This window comes from Notolepis coatsorum (genome assembly GCF_963971535.1).
Source record: "Notolepis coatsorum genome assembly, chromosome: 3".
Taxonomy (NCBI): Eukaryota; Metazoa; Chordata; class Actinopteri; order Aulopiformes; family Paralepididae; genus Notolepis; species Notolepis coatsorum.
Window position 1 is genome coordinate 79,610,019 of NC_140167.1, and position 25,929 is coordinate 79,635,947.

Below are 25,929 nucleotides of genomic sequence, written 5' to 3' on the forward strand. Positions count from 1 at the left end.
ATACGAGGCCTACAGCCTGTCTTACCTCTCATATGAGGCCTACAGCCCGTCTTACCTCTCATATGAGGCCTACAGCCTGTCTTACCTCTCATATGAGGCCTACAGCCCGTCTTACCTCTCATATGAGGCCTACAGCCTGTCTTACCTCTCATATGAGGCTTACAGCCCGTCTTACCTCTCATACGAGGCCTAGAGCCTGTCTTACCTCTCATATGAGGCCTACAGCCTGTCTTACCTCTCATATGAGGCTTACAGCCCGTCTTACCTCTCATATGAGGCCTACAGCCCGTCTTACCTCTCATACGAGGCCTTGGGCAGGTCAGAAACTACAGCCCGTCTTACCTCTCATATGAGGCCTTGGGCAGGTCAGAAACGACAGCCTGTCTTACCTCTCATATGAGGCCTACAGCCCGTCTTACCTCTCATACGAGGCCTTGGGCAGGTCAGAAACTACAGCCCGTCTTACCTCTCATATGAGGCCTTGGGCAGGTCAGAAACTACAGCCTGTCTTACCTCTCATATGAGGCCTTGGGCAGGTCAGAAACTACAGCCTGGAAGTCTGGGTTCTCCGTCTGTTCTCCCTCCAGCAGGTGGAACAGAGACTCTCCATGGTAGGTCAGACTCTGACGCAACAAGTCTCTGTCCATGATGTCCTTAAAGCTCTGCTGTCACTGTATCCTGACAAGTGGGAAAGGGATTAGAAAACAAACATTTGTTTATTTGATCAATGTACTCCTGAAAAAGAATAAGCACATCTCTGGTAAGAACTACATTTAAATGAGAAGAACATCTCTGGTAATAACTAGATTTAAATGAGAAGAACATCTCTGGTAATAACTAGATTTAAATGAGAAGAACATCTCTGGTAACTAGATTTAAATCATCATCAACCTTTATTTATTCTCGAAATTACAATTGAGGTCACCATCATTTTCAATGTAGTCGAGACTTTACAGACATTTAAATGCACACATTTCTACAATATAACAATAATAAATATTAATAACTATCTACATGGTACTCTCAGTCCAGAGTGCACCACAGCAATTAGTATAAAATGAGAACAACATCTCTGGTATTGTATGTGTGGAAACAGATATTACAGATTTGTTGATTAAAAACATACTAAGTACATTCAACCACTAGGTGTCACTAGAGCACCATGATGCGTTTAGAGATACTGCACAGACTAGATACATACAATAAGTTTAGAGGTAAGTTACTGCACATACTAGATAAATACATGTGTTTAGAGGTAAGTTACTGCACAGACTAGATAAATACATGTGTTTAGAGGTAAGTTACTGCACATACTAGATAAATACATGTGTTTAGGTAAGTTACTGCACAGACTAGATAAATACATGTGTTTAGAGTAGGGATGCACCGATCCGACGATTTCAGTCCCGATACCGAGTACCGATACCCATTGTTCAATTAATAAACTGTATGCCTCACTGTGTGGAAGAGACTGGGATCATTCTTTTGTGCAACATCAGGCTTGACTTAAGTTAAAACATTACTTTCCTAACTTAGTGAAACAAAATGTAACAAATTAACACAGATATAAATGTACTCAATTGTTATTTCTTATTATAAAATATATATATCCGGATATATATTTTTCTTTTACCGATACCCGATTCAGCTGGGTGGGCAAATTCTAGATTTTTTATTTATGTTTTACTCCTATACATCCCTAGATTATGTTTATGATACGATACCTTTTGGTTTTGTAGCTTATTAGTGGTCACCTCCTGAAGGTATGGAGTGCTTTTGTTAAAAAACTGAGTTTTTGCTAAATAAGTCTCCTGCCATATTTTGCTCCCCCTCATAGATTAACTCGTAGGTTGGGTTGTCTGGGTACTAGAGTCGAGACATGACCATAATTGACCATGATAATGTTTGTATGCGCCTGTGTCTCCTGAACATGTAGAGACAAACCCTGAGTCGATCGGACCTTCCTACACAGAGGTATGGTAACTTTTGCGCACCTACCCCCTATTACCAGTGAAGCTCTGATCGACTCGGGGGTGTCTCTACGTGTTCGGGAGACTCAGGCGCACAATAACCTGTTTACAATCATGTCTCTACCTCAACCACAGCCCGAGCCGTGGACGAATTACGCAAAGGGGAGCAGAATATAGCAGGGGACTTTTGTGGGGTCCACCTGAAAAGTTGAAAAGGGTAAAACATTTGACATAATAGATATCACCACAATACTTTCCCAGTTCATTACTTAAATTGAGACTATTCTTTTCTGTATAAAAGGTTTTTGGAAATGTTATGTTTAAATATGCAAATGTTGCATTGTCTACTACATACATATATGTTCATTTGCATATATTTCCAGAACATTGGTCCACAGATTGGATAAAGCCAGTAATTCATTTCTATACATCCCAAGATTATCTTTTGATAAAATAGACCGTTTGGGAAATGTGTGTGTTTGACAGTGTAATAGTAGTTAGCATCTCTGGCATTAAAAAAGACCTTTCTGATTCTGATCTAATCTAATCTATCTAATCTACAGAAACGGGGCTTGGGAACAGGATTGAAACGGAGGGGTATAGAGGCTGCTAGAATGCATATAGTAAAGACATGTTTAGCGGACCTCAAATACCTATTTAACTCGTTTGAAAAGGACTACAATATGGGACCTTTAAAACTATACCTGTTTCAAACTGTATCATTCAAATGTAACAACCTCAGAATGCTTTGTCTCTTTTAAACAAGAGGTGATTGTGGTCCTCCTGAGTGATAATTAAATAAAGTACATTGCCCTGGGAAAATCCACATTCAACTGCAACCATCCATTCAAAGTTTGTGAGTTGTATGCATGTACACCCCTGGCCTATACCTATTTTTATAATTCTATTCTATTGTGCTTCTATGTTCATTTCGTTTATATTCCAACTATGTGAAAACTACATGGCAACACAAGGGAACCTCTCGTACAGTGTTCAGAGTTGCGTGCGGGTGGCATGTTCCGAGAAGCAGCCATCACCAAACTTGACCAAAGGATGCTTGCGGTCACTAGTAGAGAGCTTGTTGCTGCTGAGGGCCATTACCATAGGTCCTGCTACCGTTGTATGGATTCTACGTTCACCGTGGAGACATGCGAGAAGAAAAATCATCTTCATGAATCCAAGGCTTCACGGGGCGAGTAACTGATACAATTGATTGATTGAAAACTTTATGAACAGATTGCAGAATGGGTACAGTACGGCTCAATACACACAATTGTTAAGGGGATGCAGACCAGAGAAAGACTTTCGTCTTGTTTACATCAGGGTCCCCCATTTTCAATTCATCAAAATTGTCAAATGAATCGTTTTTGTGTTAAGTGTTACTTTAACGTTCAATTTAGTTAGCAGTTCGCCAGAGAAGACGCCACTCTCGGCCATTTACTTATCTAAACGTGTGTGATACTAAAGTAGGAAGAATAATACAAAAGTGCACAATTCATTTAATGTCACATCTCACCCAAGGTATAATAATGCTAGATCGGACGACCCGGATTAAACACGTCGTGTGTTACATGTAATGAGTTATTTGTAGGTAGTGGTTATGGTTATAATGTGTACACTGACCGCGTGTGATCTAGCATCAAGCATCACACAACACCCCCCAGAATAGCATGCTAGCTAACGTTACATATCGTGAACAACAACATACGTGGCATGGTGGTGGCTGCTGTAACGATAATAATTACTGTCGACACAACATCACAACTCACCTTAAAGAATAAAGACCCTCCTTTGCTGCAGTTCATAATCATATTAATAAACGTGTACATTCGCGTTGTTTTCTCTTCTCGGTTGGTAAATAAACAGCAGCAGCAGACCGTTCCAGGCTGAAGTCAGTGTGTCACACTCTAAGCTGTCCCCTGAGAAACAATCTGACCGGGAAATACTGTGCAATGTTCCCAGTCTGTCCGCGGCAAGTTCTCTCACTTTTTTTAACCCCAGAATCGTCCCTCCTTCTCCAAGGCACCACAACTCTTTGAAGAGTACATTTTTTTAATAGACCTTATACTAAATAGGTATGTTATTTAGTTTTGTCTGAAAATAATGCCTTTGTACAACATTTTATAACAATGCACAAACAAACCTGCTTGAGACATGGCATGGTTGATTCGATTGATTGATGATTGATTGAAAACTTTATTAACAGATTGCAGAATGGGTACAGTACAGTACAGCTCAATACATACAATTGTTAAGGGGATGCAGACCAGAGAAAGACTTTCGTCTTGTTTACATCAGGGTCCCCCATTTTCAATTCATCGTAACATATATGACATACATGACATACAGATAGACAGTACTGCTACATATACATTTATGTTTATTGATTTTTATTTAATACAAATATTACAAAGAACATGTAGTACAGGGATAAGGATAACACATACAGTTATTCAACTGATTTCCACTGTGGTCCCAAAAATGTACAAAATGTACATTTGTGTATTTCTCCAATTAGTTTTAACAGAATAATAAAAGCATGGGCAATAATGCATTGGCTCAGTCAAACTTTCATTAAATAAAAAAAAAAATATGTATCAGAGCTTAACCTGTTAATCTGTAGACCGTTTTCGCATAAAAGGTACATGCCTAAGTAAATGGAAGATTGCTCCACTTCTGCAAGGTCAATTTGCATGTTCTTGGTATCTAGGAACATCTAGGGACCTGGGGGTATGTATTTCCAGTGTCAGAAATATTGTGTCTGTTACTAGGCTGAGTAAATTGTAATGAATAAATTAATTATGATTAATTATGATTTATGATTTTGATGATGATGATCAAAAATGTATGCGAAGCACGAGAAAATGCTCACTGAGCTCATTCACCACCTTATTGATTGATTGATTGATTGAAAACTTTATTAACAGATTGCAGAATGGGTACAATACAGTACGGCTCAATACACACAATTGTTAAGGGGATGCAGACCAGAGAAAGACTTTCATCTTGTTTACATCAGGGTCCCCCATTTTCAATTCATCAGGACATATATGACATACATGACATACAGATAGACAGTACTGCTACATCTATACATTTATGACATACCAGATTTGCAAATACAGTACTGTTTGTGATACAAAAAGAGTCCAGAAAAGAGAGTCAGGTGCAGGTTGCCCTGAATAGTGCCCATAAGTGTGGTGCATCCTTTGTAATGACTACAGATGACTGGGTGTCCAGTCTGATGGTGGTGAAGATGTTGGTGACTGGCACGGCAGCAATTAAACCTCATAGCAAGGTCTAGGATGCCACAATTCAGTCGGAGCTTCATCAAAGTCAGGAGTAGCTGATCGATTAGAGGCATAATTCAAGCACCACAACACATGAAGTACTAGGGGTCTGTGTAGCAATGTCAAGGTGGTTTGGGCCTTGTTCAGCTCTTCCTTCATCCTTCACACTCGCACGGAGCATTTGTTTTTTACGTTTGGTGGGAATGGGATAGCTGATGTGGTCGGGGAAAGCAGTGTTGGCCCAGCTGGGAAAATGCCACCCACAGACCCGTGAGTTACAGTTTGGGGTGAAGTCATGCCTGCAAAAAGAAAATAAATTGTAAACTGTGATATGAAGAAACAAACAAATAGATTTCTGTCTACTACAAGCTAAACATGTGATTGCTTTAAAATGGATGGAGATTCAGAGACCTGACTCAGGTCATTGGATCAAAGAGATGTCTAACTTCTAGAAAGCACAATCTCAGGAGGCTCATATATTAAGTGTTTCACTGTAATGTATGCATACCTTATGTGACAAATAAAACAAACCCTTAATTCATTATATTGTTTAAAATATATAAATCAGTACTACTGAGTAATAATGCTAATCAGATCATATGTATGTACAGAGTTGTAGTATTATTATGTACATTGATGCAGCAGGTATAAAGACACTATGGTAGTCATACTGGCCAGCAGCGTAACTAGTAAGAGTAGGTAAGGGATATGTACAGATATAGATAGCGTAGTATCTACAGATATGTAAAAGGATTATATGCAGTTATATGTACAAACACATGTGGATATATACAGTAGGCTACATTAAGAATAAATATAATTAGGGTATACACAGCATTATTGTACATGCCAAGATGCCATCATACACTTGCCAACCTTCTTATTACTGTGTTGTGTCATCCAAAAATACTTTAATTTAGAGGTAATTCACACCACGACCATGTTACTATCACAAGATAGCGACTTAACAATAACAACAGGTAATGTTTTGTATTCTGGTCGTCACGAGACCGCGATCAAACTTACTGTATCAACTTCAGGCTTCAGCCACCTTCTCTTCTCTTTGTCGTCGGGAGGAAAGCCGTAATAAGATACCGTTTTGTTGACATCGTTGAACGTTTATTGCAACACGGAACACAGAACTAACTGACTACCGCGGCGCGACAACATTGCTGCAGGGAAACACAGCAGCCTAGCGTCAACACAGCGGCCTCTGCCGCGGGGCGTGGCCGCGCCTGGTCACGTGGCCGTCGCGGCCAATCAGGCCTACCCCGGAAATGGAAACGGTTGCGGAACTGATACAGGCGGTCGGGACTGGGAAGCGAGGAAGGACCTCTCGACCCAATCGTTAGCTTGGGCTGTGAGGGAAATGGGAGTTTGGTGAGTGGGACCTCACTGGAGTCTGACACGGAGCCCTTCTCCAGCGAGAGCCTACCTGTCGACCAGTTAATGAAGGGGTTATTAGACGCTAACCAAGGGTGACCTAGCAAAATCGGGCACCCTGGTGAGGTTACAATAATAAAATTGTATCCACGTTTTCTCCTTATTTTTAAATTTTTTCTCGCATCCCAATTTCAAGTTTCCAATTCTCCCCTCCCCTGTCTTGAACATTGCTCGACTATGCCCCCCACTGGTTGGTTGTAGGGAGGATAGAAGCCTTGCATCACGTGTCCCCTCCGGTACACGAGGAGGCAGCCTGTCACATCTTTTCACCTGCCAGCGCGGACTCTCAGTGGCAAGGTGTAACGCATGGGAGGCTCACACTACCCCTGCTACTTCCTGTCTCTGCTGTGCAGGCGTCCCCCAACCGACCTGTAGGAGTCGCTGTCCACAACGTCCAAATCCCCACCCATCAACTTCCACCCTCTAACTCTGCCAATGAGTTAGTATGACGGCTGGCCCAAGCCGGAGGCAATGCTGACACCCGGATTCGAGACCGGAGTCTCTTGCATTGGTGACGAGCGCAATCTCCGCTGCGCCACCCAGCCGCCCTACAATAAAACATTTGATCTGTTCCCACTGTCCCCCTCCCACTTGAGGACGCACTGGCGCGTGCGTAATGGTACCTGTACCTAATGGTCGACCGTCTAGAGCCTGAACAGGGAATGGTTCCTCCAACTCCTCTAACGGAACTTCCCACCCCCAGGCTACTCCTTCGTCCATTAGATTACCCGCTGCTCCTGAGTCAACCAAAGCCTGTGTCTGTCTGATACCACACCCTCACCGTACACTTACACCAACAAATGTTCGAGGGTCATTAACCCCAGAGGGTAGATCCCCACCCACTAGTACCCCTCCTGTATACTAACAAGCTCCCAGTTTCCCGAGGTCCCTGAACAGGTGGCATAATGGTGACCACTATGCCCACAGCGAAAGCAGCGTATCTCCTCTAGCCGCCGCTGCCACCTCTCAATGCTGGAGAGCTGTGCTGCAGCCAGTTGTAACGAGCCTCTCTCCCGTGATCGCGCTCAGCGTCGATTGTCCACTAGCGCACAATCTCTACGATACCGTCCAACGGCTCTGGGAGCTCCCGGAGAGCCAGTTCATCTTTCATTCTCTCCGAGAGCCCCTGAGCAAAGAGAAGGACTACGGCCCTCTCCTCCCAACCCGCCTCCTTAGCTACGGTGCGAAACTCGATGGCATCCACAGAGCGATTCCCCTGGCGACATGCCGTGAGCCATCGACCGGCCTCGTGCACAGGTATCACCCGGGAGGTGTTGAAAATCTTGCGTAACTCCCGGGTAAATATTGTAACGTTGGTGCACGCCGGCGACTGGCTCTCCCATTCGGCCGTGGCTCAGGAATGGGCACGGCCCGTCAACAGTGTGATGATGTAGGCCACTCGGGACTACATTCAACTAATAAAGGGCTTGTTAAGTTGAATCAGGTGTGCTGGTGGTGGAATTTAACAAATACATGGAACGGCTGGGGTGCTTCGAGGAGAGGATTGGGAAGCACTGTGTTTTAGAGAGAGAGAGAGAGAGAGAGAGAGAGAGAGAGAGAGAGAGAGAGAGAGAGAGAGAGAGAGAGAGAGAGAGAGAGCTCAAAGGCGGGAATAGAATAGGTTGCATGAAAAACTCACCATAAGGCAGAATCAATGGCAAAGTTGGAAGGAGACGACATCGACGCATTTTCCGTGGAGATGAAAAGTACCAGTCCCTTGGGAGTCCTAGTTTATCTGCCACACGTTAGCACTCGATAACTTAGCAATTAGCTAAAGGCAGGGACGGTAACTAGCATTAGCTAACGCACGCTAGCTAGCTAGCGTTAGCTAACACTAGTTACGCGTCCCTGCCTTTAGCTAATTGCTACTAGTAGCCGATATAGCTATAGCCTGACTGAAGGTTCTAACATGCAACAACTTTCATCTTCAGTCCATCTGCCGAACATCCTCTTCGTCTTGGCAAAGTTGGCATAACCATCATACTTGGTATTGATAACAAGCTTATGGCACACAGTGTTATTTCTTCTGCTCCATGCTGCTTTTCAAAAGACATCCACTCGCTCCTCTGGATAGCGCTGAATAGATCCTGTACCTGGCTGACTGTAGCCCCTTCCCTCGTGGATCCGGGAAGAGCCCGGAACACTATTCTACAAACGTGTCTATCTGCAGAGCAGCAGAGCCGCAGAAACCGGAACACTATTCTACAAACGTCTAATGTGAAATATATAAGCATGTAAGCAAAACTAGATTTTAGGTCTGTGATGAAAAAGGGCCTCGCAGGAAGGGGGGCCTTGCAAAAAAAAAAAAAAAAAAAAAAAGATAATAATAATAATAATAATAATAATAATAATAATAATAATAATAATAATAATAATAATAATAATAATAATAATAATAATAATAATAATAATAATAATAATAATATATTTATATTTTTTTCTCGAGGCCCCCCTTCCCGCGAGGCCCTGTGCGACCGCACTGCTCGCACACCCCCTGAGGCGGCCCTGCACACACAATACAATAATCTTACACTAGCGGATACACACAGCAATCAATAATAACACTGTGATTCAAACACACCGGAGATTTGCTCCCTGAGGCGAGCAAACCCCAATGATGTCATTTACGGTCCAGTACCAGACCGCTCAGGCTGGAGCGGTTAAAGGGGAGGAATAATCGACCGAAATAATGTTTCAGAACTTTTTTTAAGGAGTTTATATAGTATGGAAAAGGTAACTTACAAAATCAACAAGAACGAAAATATGTTGGAAAAAATATGGGGTTTCTTTAACCCTCCAGTCACCCTTGTCGCAGTTCTGGTCAAAACTGGCCATCTGGTTTTGTGGATAGCATTGACTAGATTTTATGTATATGCCAAAAAAGTTGCTCAGTATCACATCTTGGACTCACATTACAATAATCCATGTTTATTTTTTTTAAAACAATCACTATTAACTCATTCTGCGCCAATCATGGAAAAAGTCGGGTTAACTTGCCAACCGTTCAGCGCGCAAATCACGAGAAAAGTCGGGTTTTAATCGTTATTTATTTTATTAGCTATATCCATTCATTTTCATCCATCCAGCCTGATGTTATCATTGGGAATGGGTCTGAGCTCGCAAAAGGGCAAATACCCTGCACTCCATTATAAATGGTGTAGTTTCTTTTCTGGGATGATCCGAGCCGTGTGGGCGGGGTTTAAATACTCAGGCGAGGTAGGCCTCAACAACGATGGCATGGAACAGTACCCTCGCCTTCGTGTGTAACGCTCTGTAATGTGGGACGGACCTCCACGAGCATTATTTGGAATGGCGATCAGATAATTGGATTATTTCTTTTGCATTACATCAGATACCAGGTAAGAACACTATATAAAATCTTGCGTTGATCTGATATTTCTTTCTACCCCGATCGAAGCTGTCTCTGTGTGTGATTGATTGATTGATTTTTATTGTGGAGTAAAAGACAGCATCCAAGGGATAAAAACATGAGAAAGTGCAAGCACTTATTTCCATCATGGTCCCTGATTTTGGACATGGACAGACATCATAAAACATAGAGCATCATAATAAAACAGAGCATCATAATAAAACATAGAGCATCATAATAAAACATAGATCATCATAATAAAAACATAGAGCATCATAATAAAACATATAGCAACCACATAAAACATGCCCTACCCTCTCCTTCCTAGACGTGGCTATTCTATACTTCACTGGCTAGCCATTTCTTTGTGGGACGTCTAAAGCTTCCCCCCTCTTCGATGTTTTTCAGGGCCACTGGAAGCTTGTTCCACTCCAATGCAGCAGAATATAAAATTTGTGAGTTGAATTTTGGCAGAATGAAATCAGTACTGCTCCTTCTAGTGGAATATGAATGAATGTCACGGAATCGATTAAAGTAATTGGATAGATATTTCGGACCTGTATTTTTAACTATCTTGTGTGAACACCTCATTTAATGTGAATGACCCTTTTATTGACCGGAAGCCAGTTTATTTGCCTAAAGAAAGGTGGCCCTAGGTGAGTGTGTGGAGGTAGCTTAACACTTTGGTTGCCAACAACGAGATTTCTCGTCCTAACACGCCATGCGTTTTGTGCCAATAACGAGTTTTCTCGTTATTTAATCGTTATTTCTTTTATTCAGATTCAGATTCAGATTACTTTATTCACCATTTGAAATGTTATTTTACTGTACTTTGCCTATTGCCATACTTTAATTACTGTTGTCTTATTAATGTGATGCTTTATTTTTAGTACCCGGAGCTGCTAACTGGCTAACGTTATGAGAGCTAACATTGCTACCTACTGTACCCGGAGCTGCTAACTGGCTAACGTTATGAGAGCTAACGTTGCTACCTACTGTACAAGTGCATTGGTTTAGTGCACTTCCTACTTCCTACTTCCGGTTGCTGCTGAACAAGTACAAGTTCTTTTTATTTAGTGCACTTCCTACTTCCTAACTGGCTAACGTTATGAGAGCTAACGTTGCTACCTACTGTACAAGTGCATTGGTTTAGTGCACTTCCTACTTCCGGTTGCTGCTGAACAAGTACAAGTGCATTGGTTTAGTGCACTTCCTACTTCCGGTTGCTACTGAACGGACGTGTTTGTGCGGACCTGTTCTCCCAAACTTTCTTGACTGTTTTCCTTTTTACGTTATTTTTCTTTCTGTTTCGGAGTATAACGTTGGATCAATAAACGCAATCGATATTTGGAATGGCGATCAGGAAATGGATTCATCTTTTTGCAGAACATCTGATCTGAGGTAAGCACTCTATGTTACCAGTTTTGGGTTAATCAGAGTTGTTTTTCACAGCGTTCACAACGTGTGTGTGTGTGTGTGTGTGTGTGTGTGTGTGTGTGTGTGTGTGTGTGTGTGTGTGTGTGTGTGTGGCGTTAGGCGCTGAGTGCGGCACGAATAAATGAGTTTTCAGCCCGCTTTTGTATCATGCATAAGAACACAAATACTCTCAATAATCTAGTGTTTATTTGAAAACGATTCATAAATCAGCCGGAAAATGACAACGTGTTTTGTGTATTCCAGTAAATGGCTATTATCGCGGAATCTTTTTTTCTTTCTAGAAATCTCCAAAACTATACTTGTATTCAAAACGGTATAAAACGGAAATGTACTGATGAAAAAACAATCCGTTTCATACATGTTGACTGCAAGCAAGTCATTGATAAGCGACAGGTCTATTAGACCCATAGCCATAATTTAAGATATAGTTTAATCGCTCGCAAATGTGTCATATCCGGCCAGCACACAATGTGTTAAGGACTACTCTCATTAATTTGTTTTGAGCTGTCTGAAGTTTGTTTTTCAGGACCTGTGGAGTGCCACTAAACCAGGAGGTGGCACCATAGTCAAAATGACTTTGTACTAATGCGCCCGCTAGCATTTTAAGTAGGGATGTCCGATATTATCGGCCTACCGATATTATCGGCCGATATTGGCATAAAAATGTGATATCAGAAAATATCGGTATCGGTTTAAAAAAAAATATATATTTTCTTTACATTTATTTAACCTTTATTTACCCAGGCAAGCAATTAAGAACAAATTATTATTTTATTTATTGTCAAAGTATGCATAATGTTGTGTTAATTACACGACAAGAGATATGTAATGTTAATTACCTGAAATTATTACGTTTTTTTGGGGGGGAAACCCTGCATATATCGGTATCGGTTGATATCGGTTGATATCGGTATCGGAAATTAAGAGTTGGACAATATCGGTATATCGGTATCGGTAAAAAAGCCAATATCGAGCATCCCTAATTTTAAGTGTTGCCTGGTCCAGTAGTTCCCCTTTTCTAGTTAGGAATTTAGTTTTCTGGCAGATTTGAGTGTGGGCTTTTTTAGCCATGGCCTCTCCTGTAAGATGTTTGTCAAGTATGCAGCCTAGATATACTACAGAATCAATGGGTCTCATTCCCGAAAATTTTTCAAAGATATATTCTGGAAGACTTATCTTGGAACCACTGAGACATAATCAATGACAAGGTCACTCTGAGTCCTGAACGTGCTGGTAATATGTCTTAAGTGGCTGAAAAGGTCGCACAAATTATATGATCTGATATCTGCTTGGAGAATGGCATTCTGTCTTAAACTCGAAATCGCGTTCCCGTTCAGGTAATTTACATACAAAACAACGCCTCCAGAGCTCCTTATAAGGCAACTAGTGACGCAGCTGTGTGCAAATGGAATGGCGGAAGTGCTTTGCGAGTCTTGCGAGCCGCGTGATTACGAAACCTATCGTCAGTCAGTGCCAATCAGAGAGCGTCTCCGAGAAATGCGGCTAGGTTTCGTAATCACGCTTGCGCGCCATCAAAACTAGATTAGATTAATGTATTGGCATCATATACAGCTCGCGCTCGCGGTACACCTGCCTCAGCGCGCGCACACACATGAATGAATGAATGAATGAAATATAATATATATAGCCTACGGCGGGCATAATGAATGAACGCAGTATGGCTTATTATTCCATAATTAAGCATATAGGCTACTGTTACAAAGGATCAGATTAAACCGAATATATATATTTATTGATTGATATATATTGCATAGTATTTGTATATCGTTTGATATCCCTTGTATATTCCTTGTACATATACACGGAATGTCCCTTTAGCCTAGTACAGACCATAATATTTCATTCTCCTATTGGACAGCGGTCCACAGGCGCCAGAGCCGTGCCTCCAGAGTCAGGTTCAAAGCCACCGTCAAGACATGTCTGTACATGCCCGGCCTTGCCCAGGGATACGAGACAGAAATGAGGTTGGCACTAGATTGTTCGCCGTGCATATAAATATGGCGCAGGTGAATACAGAAGTAGAGTTACCCAATAAGTTGAAGCCTCACCCACGATACAACGTGCGGTGAAGTATGGCCTGTTTGGCCCCAAATAGAGCATTGAGACCGCGTGCGAATTAATAACTGAATTGTCAGAGTTTGGCGCTATACCGTCGAGTGCGACATATTTCTATTAAGTCAGTAATAGTCTATTTGTGTATAGTGTATCGTGCGGCTAAAGTTCTACAGTGACCAGCATCACCAACGCTTCCTCGTACCAGCTAGAGTGCTTATCCAGGCTGGGCTGCTTTCATGGCGCTTTCACCTGAGGAGACCTAGACGAGAACCGTGTGGACATGTACACTGGATTAATCTACCCGACGACTACATAGCCCTTTGCGGCTGGATTATATTTGTTTTGGTCCTGTGATTTATGGAGCGGAGAATCGCCGACGCCTACACGTGTGGGATTTACCCTGTGAGGAGCCAGGTCGAGTCTGCGCCTCAGAGAGCCTGAGGCCGGCTAGCTTTCTTCACTGTGGAGCTACAGTCTACGGAGAACAGCTGTATTCGTCTGTGGATCAAGAGACTATTGCACCGTCTCCTGTACTTGGAGTCTCCTTAGTCATCGTTGACCAGACTCTCTACTACCGACAGATCCTCTACCCCTGCTGGCTTACAACCGGGGGGACCCTTCCAGTATCTCCCGCTATATATTACTAGTGTACCATAGATATAATTCCCTAAGATTCAGGTTGTATAATTACCTCCTGCGTAACCAGAGAATGGACATTCATTATTGATTTGCCTACGCACATTCCTTTGCCTTATAAGCGCATCCAAAGTATAATAGAGAAGTATATTATGTACCTTTTGCTGCAATAAATACTTGATTACACCTTGGTGTGGAACCGATTCATTGTGGGAAGTGTTCATCATATTTATATATCATGTACTGTATGGCCAGTAATTAAAGTACATAAAGCGGTAGTGGTTTAATGATACCATACTTACAGTCAGGGAATTGTACCCCTCAGTTACAATTGGTCCTTCGAGCCGGAGGGTAACTAGTGTAATATTAATATAGTGGTATTAATATTGACCTATGATGGCCTATGATGAACACTCCACAAAACGGTTCTCCTAAAGTAGATCGCCCGCAGCGTAGACGGCAGACACCTCAGTACCTAGAGGATTACGTTGCCAATATACTACCTAGCTTTCTACAGACGGTAAACGCGGAAAAAGTAGATAGTAAAATTATGTCCGACCCTATCGACCAGGCTACCCCGCCAATAGAGGCCCTAGTGGGTTCTAACGTAACTGACCAAGCTCACGGTAGGGACCAGGAGGGACCCGACATGACTTTACCCCCCGCCAAGACCGAAGAAGTAGTCCCCGGAGAGCTCCAGGATAAAGACAGCCCTCCAGGGATGGAACTCTACCCGCTACAAGAAGAGGAGAGCACCCCGGAGATGGATCTCCAGGACTCGCCACAGGAGAACAGATCTCCAACGAGTACTGCCAGGAGCGGATCACCTCAACCAGCGTCTTCCCCCAGCGAGGCGGACAAGATGCTGGCACAGGCATTCCTCGCCAGCCTAGCAGCCTCAACAGAGCGCGATCGACTCCAAGCACAGACGCTTAGTGAGCGCGAACATTCTTCCATGGAAAGAGAACGCCTTCAGGCGCAGCAACGGAGCGACGAAGATCGTATACGTCTAGAGATTAGACGCCTACAGACGGAAGAGAATATGGTAAGGGACCGGGCCAAAGCCCAGCGCGCCGCCGCCGAAGCCCAGCGCGCCGCTGCCGGTGCCCAAAGAGAAGCAGAGCGCGACCTCGCTCTCACCAAGCGCGAAGCCGAACGCGACCGATTACAAGCGCAGATAATGGAGCAGCTGATCACCAGGGCAACACCCCCTCCCTCCGCACGGGGTTCCAGGGCCTCGTCAAGACAAGGGTCAAGGGCACCCTCCCCTACCCGATCAAGCGACCCTGAGCCCGACCACCAGAGAGAGCCTATACCCCCCTCCGAACCCCTTCCCCGACCGGTCCAAGTGCGACCCAGCTACAAGGAAGAAACGGTCTACACCGCGGAGAGGCTAAATAGACGACTACAGGATCTAGAGGACCTGCCAGAGGAAGAAGAAGAGGGAGAGGAGGAGAGTCAAGCCCGACAGCAGCACAGTACTCCACAGGACCAGGAGGTCCAGTACAGCCCAGGCTCTACCCCCGCGGCTCTGCGCTACAGACCCCCGACTCAATTCACGGGTGAGCTTGACGCACGACCAGCCCCGAGGAACAGCACCTGGATACGCGGGCCATGGTACCCAGCAGGTACCAGCCCACCAAGAGGCGTAAGAGGAGACTCGCCTAGGAGGCCTCTCTTCCAACGCCCACCGATGTGCCAGCCATCCATGGCATCATACATTGGCACACCGACGTTTCCGGACTTCACCCACGAGAACAGAGCACAGTACACGGAGCTACGAATGTGCTTAGAGACAATGATGTCCGATGTAGCTGATGAACCGTACAAGTATGCTATCCTACTGAAGCACCTCAAGGTGCCCCGAGCGCACAATATAGTGCTGGCCTATGCCACCTCTACTACCCCATACACAGCGGCTCTAGCAGCACTCGACCAAAGATATGGACGCATATGGGACTACGTAATACAAGAGATAAGGCATATTGACCGCCTACCCCCAGCCACAGACAATCGCTCACTAGATGACCTGTCTATCAAGGTACAATCCCTGGTAGGGATGCTGGGGGCGCAAAGAGAAAAGGGTATGCACGAACTGTACGCAAACTCTAATGTCGAGAGGATTTTAGAGAAGCTTCCGCCCGCCCGACAAGAGCGCTTCAGGCGGCAAAGAGACCACCGTGATCCTAACGGTCCCGAGCCATCCCTCCTAGACCTAGCCGACTTCCTGGCGAGAGAAGTCAACAGCCTACGGTTGGATACGTTCATGCGGAGCACCCCAAGCTCCAGAGAGGGACCTAGGAGAGCAAACGATGGCCGAAGATTGGTGACCGTCATGCACCAATCAGAATCAGTACCGAGCAGCAAGAACCACAGTACCCCCTCGATGAAAGAGAAGTGGAAGATGGTGTGCCCGTACTGCGAAAAGGAACACTGGTTGTCACAATGTGACACGTTCAAGAAGATGACCGCCGACGAGGTGAGTCAATGGATAAAGTCCAACCGACGCTGTTACCGATGTGCGCGCAGTCACATGGCAGCCGATTGCCGCTTAAAGAAGAGGTGTAGTCGGTGTGACGGAGCCCACCTAGATGTCCTACACGACAGTAACAGAAGAAAGCCTGCACCCTCAAGCAGCACAAAGGCAAGTGTTATGTACATTGACCCCGCCAGCAGCGGGGGCGCCCGGGTGCTCTTAAAGGTGGTCCGCGTAACACTGAGTTACCAAGATAAGGTCATGGACACTTACGCCGTCCTTGACGACGGGTCAGAGAAGACCCTTCTCCTCGCGTCCGCTGCGGCCCAGCTGGGGCTGCGGGGGAGCGAAAACCAGATGACGATTCGGACAATAAGAAGAGATCTAAAGACGATAAAGGGCGAGAATGTCTCCTTCACTATCGCAGCAAGCGGGCAGCCAGAGAGATGGTATAGGATTACTAATGCTTTCACCAGCCAAGAAATAGGCCTGTCGCAGTACACCTACCCCATCGCCAAGCTGATGGATAAATATGTGCACCTGCGTCAACTACCTATACCGCTCATAGACGGTGCCACCCCGACCCTGCTGATAGGCTCCGACCATGCAGACATCATCGTCCCGATTGACCGGGTCCACACAGGGCCCAGAGGCTGTCCTGCAGCAGTCGAGACCCGCCTAGGATAGACATTACAAGGCCCCCTCGCTAAGTCTCTTAACCGAACAGCAGCCACTAACTGCCTCCACTCCAGAGTGACAGAAGAAGACACCACCCTCCTACAGCATGTCGAGAGGCTATGGACACTAGAGACAATGCCCTTTAAGAACGAAAAGAAAGACATTCGTTCCAAGGAAGGCATTTACGCTATATCCCTCCTCGAGCAGGGGACAAAGAGAGTCAAAGTCAACGGAGTGATGAGATACGCAACTCCACTCCTGAGGCGAGAGGGTATGCCTACCTTCCACGCCCCAAAAGAAGCGACGGAGCGGTATCTATTGAACACAGAGCGGCGCCTAGCCAGAGACCCCGCTCAAGAGACGGTGTACCGCGCTGAGATTAACAAGCTAATCACAGCGGGACACATAAAGAAAATTGACATTAAAGAGGCCGATCAGACGACCGAATCATGGTACGTGCCGCACCACAAAGTCCACCACAACGGCAAGGATCGTATTGTGTTCAACTGCAGCTACCAGATCGGATCACAAAATCTGAATAAAGAGCTCTTGCCCGGCCCAACACTCGGCCCCTCTCTACTAGGCGTGTTACTACGTTTCCGCCGAGACAAGGTGGCCATCAGCGGCGACATCAAAGGGATGTTCCTGCAGGTGAGACTAGTGGAGGAGGACAAGCCCCTGCTGCGGTTCCTATGGAGAGAGAGGATCGGGGATGAGCAACCAGCCATCTATCAATGGGAAGTCCTCCCTTTCGGAACCACATGCAGCCCATGCTGTGCTACGTTTGCACTGCAAAAACACGTCGCAGAGGACCCAGCAGCTGATGAAGAGGTCCGACAAAGTGTAGGAAATAGTTTCTACGTGGACAACTGTCTGCAAAGCGTCTCGACGCCAGAAGAAGCCGAGGCCCTTCTACTCAAGCTCCGCGCCTCCCTGATCAAAGGCGGCTTTGATCTCAGGCAGTGGGCCAGCAGCGACCCGCAAGTATTGCGCAGCCTCTCCCCCGAGGACAAGGCAGCAAGCAGCGAGACCTGGATGGCGACCATCCCAGGAGAAGCCCAAGAAATGACATTAGGACTAGTCTGGCGCTTCAAAACAGACTCGCTCCATTATAAACACACACCCCTGACCAAGGAGCAGGGAAGGTCGACTGCACTACCGACCACCAGACGGAGTGTATACAGAACACTCGCCAGACAATATGACCCGTTGGGATGTATTCTACCTTACACCACCAGGGCAAAGATGATTGTAAGAGCGTTATGGGACAAGGACCAGGGCTGGGACGACCCCATACCCGAACACCTTGCATCCACATGGAGAGAGTGGGAGACGGAACTCAGCTCACTCCCAGGTGTCAACATACGCCGCAGCTACTTCCCACCCACAGTGAGGCCGGAGACGTGCCAGATGGACCTGCACGTCTTCAGCGACGCCTCCGAAGTAGCCTACGGTTCGGTGGCCTACTTGCGTGCCCGAGAGGAGGGAGGAGAAATACATACTGCTTTCATCCTGGCTCGCTCAAGAATAGCCCCACGAAAGCAACAATCTATCCCGCGTCTAGAGCTCTGCGCAGCCCTAGCAGGAGCGCAACTCGCCACGTTAATCCAACGTGAACTCACCATTCCGGTGCAAAGAACAATCTTGTGGTCAGACTCCACGACAGTACTCACATGGATCCGGTCTGATTCGTGCAGATACAAGGTCTTCGTGGGAGTCAGAGTCACAGAGATTCAAGATTTAACAGAAGTAGCAAGCTGGAGGTATGTGGACACAAAACACAACCCAGCTGACGTCATCACCCGGGGAATGTCCCTGGATGACCTCACCCGTCACAACCTATACAGTGACGGGCCAGAGTTCCTCAAGCTCCCGGAAGAAGAGTGGCCTACACCCACCCCACAGGAAGCGAGTAAAGAGGAGGCCGAAAACAAGAAATCTATGTTCTGTGGATTGAACACACTCGTCTCCACAGACCCCGACATAGACGATTGCCTCACCCTAGAGAGTGCGCAGCTAAAGACATTCCTGTGGCACCACCCAGAGGTTCAGCTCACTACTGACATTACAGCAGCTGACTACGAAGAAGCAGAACTTCTTCTACTACAACGAGCCCAGAGAGACTCGTTCCCCGATGAGCTAGACTGCCTACAGGGAGCAAAGCCCGTCCCATCAGACAGCAGACTGCTCCACCTAGCCCCCGAGAGCGACGCCCATGGTCTTATCAGAGTGGGTGGTCGTCTGCGGAGAGCTCCAGACTTACCGGATGACGTCAAGTACCCGATAGTCTTAAACAGCCGACACAAGGTCACAGAGCTGATCATAAAGAAATACGACGAGGATGTGCATCACGCCGGGGCAGAGAGAGTCTTCGCGGAGATCAGACGTCGTTATTGGATACTGCAAGGGAGAGAAGCAGTGCGGCGCTTCCAGCGAACCTGTCTAGACTGTCGTAAGTGGCGAGCGCAGCCCAGTATACCCCGGATGGCTGACCTACCTCCCTGTCGCCTCCGACTCGGCGACAAGCCTTTTCACTCCACCGGTATGGACTGTTTCGGCCCGCTGTATATAAAGAAAGGAAGAGGAACCGAGAAGCGGTGGGGTATTGTATTCAAATGCATGACCACCCGAGCGATGCATATAGAACTCCTTCCAACCATGAGCACAGACTCATTCCTTATGGCCTTCCGAAGATTCACATCGCGGAAAGGCAAACCGTCTATATTATTGTCTGATCACGGGACAAACTTCAAAGGCGGAGAAAGAGAGCTGAGAGAGAGCTTCCAAGCTATGGGCCCAGAACTTAAGACCCACCTCGCTCCATCCCAGATTGACTTCCAGTTTAATCCCCCGAACGCACCTCACTTCGGTGGAACTTGGGAACGAGAAGTACGTTCAATAAAGACAGCCCTGTACGCCGTGCTTGGGGCCCAGACCGTGGCGGAAGAAGTCCTAATGACAGTCCTCACGGAGATCGAGGGAGTATTGAACTCAAAGCCCCTCGGTTACGTCTCAAGTGATGTAGCAGATGTCGACCCAGTCACCCCCAACACACTCTTGATGGGGCGGCTGGACCCCGCGCTACCACAGACAATGTACAGGCCTGAAGAAGCGAACGGCCGAAGAATGTGGAGGTACAGTCAAGTATTGGCTGACAAGTTTTGGAACAGCTTCCTACTCCACTATCTACCGTCTCTACAGACCCGCCAGAAATGGGTGAAAGAGAGAGACAATTTGACAGAAGGAACAGTCGTCATGATTATCGACCAGTCACTACCCCGAGCTATGTGGCCGGCTGGCCGCGTAAGCAAAGTGATCACCGGTGCCGACGGAAAGGTCCGAGCAGCCGAAGTGCTCGTCCAAGGACGGATCTACACCCGACCCGTGGCGAGGCTAATAGAACTGCCAAGGCTCCCCGATACTATCGATGACGACCATGACCCCATGACTTTGTGAACTGCCCGACCCCTCACAACAGACATTGAGTAGTGGACAGTGCGGTTAATCTGTCTCTGCTTAGCTAATTTGGTGGGACTGTTACAAAGGATCAGATTAAACCGAATATATATATTTATTGATTGATATATATTGCATAGTATTTGTATATCGTTTGATATCCCTTGTATATTCCTTGTACATATACACGGAATGTCCCTTTAGCCTAGTACAGACCATAATATTTCATTCTCCTATTGGACAGCGGTCCACAGGCGCCAGAGCCGTGCCTCCAGAGTCAGGTTCAAAGCCACCGTCAAGACATGTCTGTACATGCCCGGCCTTGCCCAGGGATACGAGACAGAAATGAGGTTGGCACTAGATTGTTCGCCGTGCATATAAATATGGCGCAGGTGAATACAGAAGTAGAGTTACCCAATAAGTTGAAGCCTCACCCACGATACAACGTGCAGTGAAGTATGGCCTGTTTGGCCCCAAATAGAGCATTGAGACCGCGTGCGAATTAATAACTGAATTGTCAGAGTTTGGCGCTATACCGTCGAGTGCGACATATTTCTATTAAGTCAGTAATAGTCTATTTGTGTATAGTGTATCGTGCGGCTAAAGTTCTACAGTGACCAGCATCACCAACGCTTCCTCGTACCAGCTAGAGTGCTTATCCAGGCTGGGCTGCTTTCATGGCGCTTTCACCCGAGGAGACCTAGACGAGAACCGTGTGGACATGTACACTGGATTAATCTACCAGACGACTACATAGCCCTTTGCGGCTGGATTATATTTGTTTTGGTCCTGTGATTTATGGAGCGGAGAATCGCCGACGCCTACACGTGTGGGATTTACCCTGTGAGGAGCCAGGTCGAGTCTGCGCCTCAGAGAGCCTGAGGCCGGCTAGCTTTCTTCACTGTGGAGCTACAGTCTACGGAGAACAGCTGTATTCGTCTGTGGATCAAGAGACTATTGCACCGTCTCCTGTACTTGGAGTCTCCTTAGTCATCATTGACCAGACTCTCTACTACCGACAGATCCTCTACCCCTGCTGGCTTACAACCGGGGGGACCCTTCCAGTATCTCCCGCTATATATTACTAGTGTACCATAGATATAATTCCCTAAGATTCAGGTTGTATAATTACCTCCTGCGTAACCAGAGAATGGACATTAATTATTGATTTGCCTACGCACATTCCTTTGCCTTATAAGCGCATCCAAAGTATAATAGAGAAGTATATTATGTACCTTTTGCTGCAATAAATACTTGATTACACCTTGGTGTGGAACCGATTCATTGTGGGAAGTGTTCATCATATTTATATATCATGTACTGTATGGCCAGTAATTAAAGTACATAAAGCGGTAGTGGTTTAATGATACCATACTTATCAATACAGTCAGGGAATTGTACCCCTCAGTTACAGCTACTGTTCATTCGTAGGCGCACACAAGACTTGTTATGGAATATTATTAATGCAGTCTATTTCCACCGATTAGCTTTAGTTCTTATTTATTTATCCACTGTCATTTCAGTGTTGGTGTATAGGCTATATAGTGTATTTCAATATAAGTTTAATTGATTAATGATATATTCAAAGGAATGCAGGTTTATAGCTATATCAACCCCCTCCAATGTACAGTAAATTACCAAGTATGGTTTTGTCAATATTCCAATGTACAGTTTTGCTTCCAATCCAATCCACTTTATTTATATAGCACATTTAAAACAACAAAGTTGACCAAAGTGCTGTACAAGTCCACAAACATAGGATAAAACATAAAACATAAAAATGTAATAAAAACACAATAAAACAGTACAATGTGTCACATAAAAAGGCCAATCTCTCAAAAACGGTTTAAAAAACAAAAGCCAGAGCAAATAAGTGTGTTTTGAGGTGTGATTTAAACACCTGCAGAGTGGGGGCCTGCCTAACATGCAGTGGCAGCTCATTCCAGAGCTTTGGGGCTGCCACTGCAAAAGCACGGTCCCCCCTAAGCTTCAGTCTGGAGTTTGGAACGGCCAAGAGGAGCTGGTCAGAGGACCTGAGGGACCTTAGAGGAACATAGGGTTCCAGCAGGTCTGAGAGGTAACCCGGTGCCAAGCCGTTCAAACATTTAAAAACAAACAGTAAAACCTTAAAATCAATCCTAAAACGCACAGGAAGCCAGTGGAGGGCAGCCAGCACAGGGGAAATGTGCTCCCTCTTTCACATTCCCTTCAGCAGACGGGCAGCTGCGTTTTGCACCAACTGCAAACGAGAGAGGGAGGCCTGACTGACGCCCACGTACAGGGCATTACAATACTCAAGGCGAGAGGTCATAAAAGCATGGATAACCGTTTCAAAAACGGAATGGGATAAAAAAGGTTTGACCTTGGACAGCCTCCTAAGCTGGAAAAAGCTCCTTCCCACCACAGTATTGATCTGCTTGTCCAGCTTTAGGTCACAATCGAATTTCACCCCTAGGTTGGTGACTGTTGGCTTCACAAAAAGCCCAAGAGGGCCCAAATCACCAGGAGGAGGCACATGACCATTGCTGGGACCAAACACCATGACCTCTGTTTTACTGTCATTGAGACAAAGACAGTTTGATGCCAGCCATGCCTTAACATCATCAAGGCATGCTAATAGTGGTTTTACCGGGTTGATAGTGTTTCTTTTTAATGGCATGTAAATCTGGCTGTCATCTGCGTAGCAGTGAAAGGAGACGCCATGCTTTCGGAGTATAGGCCCTAAGGGGAGCAGATACAACACAAATAAAATTGGCCCGAGAATTGAGCCTTGGGGAACCCCGCAGGGGAGAGGTGCTGTGGAGGATACAGCGTCACCCAGGCTAACACAAAAACTTCTCTCAGACAAATATGATCTAAAAAACTCCAGGGCTTGGCCTTTAATGCCAACCCAGTGCTCCAAACGGGAGAGCAGAATATTGTGATCCACTGTGTCGAAGGCAGCAGTGAGATCTAAAAGTACGAGAATAAGGGAGTCACCAGAGTCAGTGGCGAGAAGGATATCATTAAAAACTCTTAAAAGTGCAGTCTCTGTACTGTGCAGTGCTCCTAAACCAGATTGGAAGACCTCCAGAATGCCATGTGTGTCAAGGAAAGACATTAGTTGGTGTGAGGGAAAATTATTTATGTATGATATCTTATTTATAAATGTACAAAATTCACAATTAGATATATTTCATCTCAGCATAAACTGACTGTCTGTCCCATCTACTAGTTGCAAAGGTTCGCTTATGCAAATGCAGTAAATTCCTACAGAATCCTACAATAATCTAAGGTTATTGTAGTACAGTACAATGAGATTGCTTATCTGGAAGGAGGAGAAAGGGATCATATGATATAATTGTTGGTCTCTTCATCTGACTTAAAGCAGATGGAAGAAATAAACGTGTAGCCAGACAAAACCATGAACTATAGTTCAACTCAGCATTTATTTGAGCCAGAGGCCAAGGTGAATAAGAAGTTTTCCTTTTGCATACAAAAGATTATCAGAAAACATCAACATGGCTGCCTGTGTACAGAAATCACAATAAGGTTTGCATTCTCAAACCCCAATATGTACAGAAACAGTCACTTGGTTAACATAATTTGAACATAGAGAATTTACTGTACACATTATACATGAGTAAATCTGGTTTACAGATCAGGGATCTGTACATTACTCTAATCTATAAACAACCATTGGTGTTTCCCATGATTCACTCACGTAAAATGCAATCAGCTCACAGTAGTCTCTGGGTGGGGCGCGGGGAGCACGCAGATCGGGGTTGGGATCTGGGCTCCCGTCTAACATTTTGTCGCCCCTTATATCTTATAATTTCTAGCCAATAATAGCACATTTTACTAATATGGTCCTCCAATCCGGCTGGTGCTTCTGGAAGGGCGGTCCGCCCTTCCCCCTGGTTTCCTCTGGGGGGGGCTGGTTGCCCCCCCCTCCTCGATTTCCTGTGTGGGTCTTGTCCCACGGGTGGGGGCTGGTGTGATGTCATCTGGTGGGGTGGTGTGTATTACCCCCTCCTTTGGGTCATAGCTTGGGAACCGAAGGGCCTACCTATTACCATACAGTACTAACCAGAATTCTATAACAAGAGTGTAATCACCCTTCAAACTTTTTACCAACTGTATTTCCTGTATATATGAATTTACCCATTTCTAATATTATGGTTTACTCTTTTGATAATAAACAGTTGATTAATAGATAAACAAGTCTAAACTGGTCTGCCCTGTGGGCAGCCCAGCTGTCTTTGATCAGCATTTACATACAGTCAGTTTGAAAAGGTGTAGTGGGGGGTTGAGAATGGCTCTCCACTGGCAGTTGAGCCTGATTTAGCCACTGAGTCTCTCTCTGCTATAGAAAGATACATCTGGCTTTTGATGTGGTCTTCTAATTTATTCACACATATTAATTATGAAATTCAACGTCAATTCTACCACATTTCCCCACTTTGACAATTCTTATTGTCACCTACGGTATATTGACTTGATTTTCTATACATACTAACCATACATTTTAATAATAAAAATCTTTTTTTTTCAAAATTAAAAATCTTTTTTCAAATTTCTCCATTTTTTCTTTTTCCATTTTTCTTTGGTACATATCATCAATTAGCTTTTTCCTTCTTGAGGCTCATTAGCCAAAGGCCTACTTTTTAACCAACAACTTTTGGGTTTGTTGAAAACAATAAAACAATTTAATCTAATCATTATGCCTTTAAATAAAACACAATTTTTAAAAACCAATTTTTCTTAAGTTACAGCACTTTTGATTCCACATTCTTTCATAAGATCTGGGGGAGATACAAAAATTAGTATTCATTTTTACATACTTTTTACTTTTTTCTCCTGTTAATTCCTTTTCTAAGACAGCACAATCACATTTGCATAATCAAAATCAGTTGGTCTTCTCACCTATCCACCCCCCTTTATGAACATATCATGGACATAATACCTACCACCTCGTCGCCGCATCAGTCGGGCAGGGAAGGCGGAGCATCACTCAAGGAATTTTTTTTTTCACCACCTCACTTTGGCCATAATCTACGCCTAATATTCTACCTATGTGAATGTGTTTAGTACCCCTGCGTTGTGTCATAATCTATA

At 45.1% G+C, this 25,929-nt stretch overlaps 1 protein-coding gene across 1 annotated transcript in view; it reads right to left on the reverse strand.

Moving 5' to 3' along the window:
- Positions 1–3,868, reverse strand: part of ttc14 (tetratricopeptide repeat domain 14) — a 39,013-nt gene extending 35,145 nt beyond the window's left edge. Inside the window, exons 1-2 of the mRNA XM_084310258.1 lie at positions 3,740–3,868; positions 514–678 (exon numbers count right to left, since the gene is read on the reverse strand). Of these exons, the coding sequence (XP_084166384.1) occupies positions 514–647 (134 nt within the window). The 5' untranslated portion in view covers positions 648–678; positions 3,740–3,868. The remainder of the gene's footprint in view (positions 1–513; positions 679–3,739) is intronic.
- Positions 3,869–25,929: the final 22,061 nt, after the last annotated feature.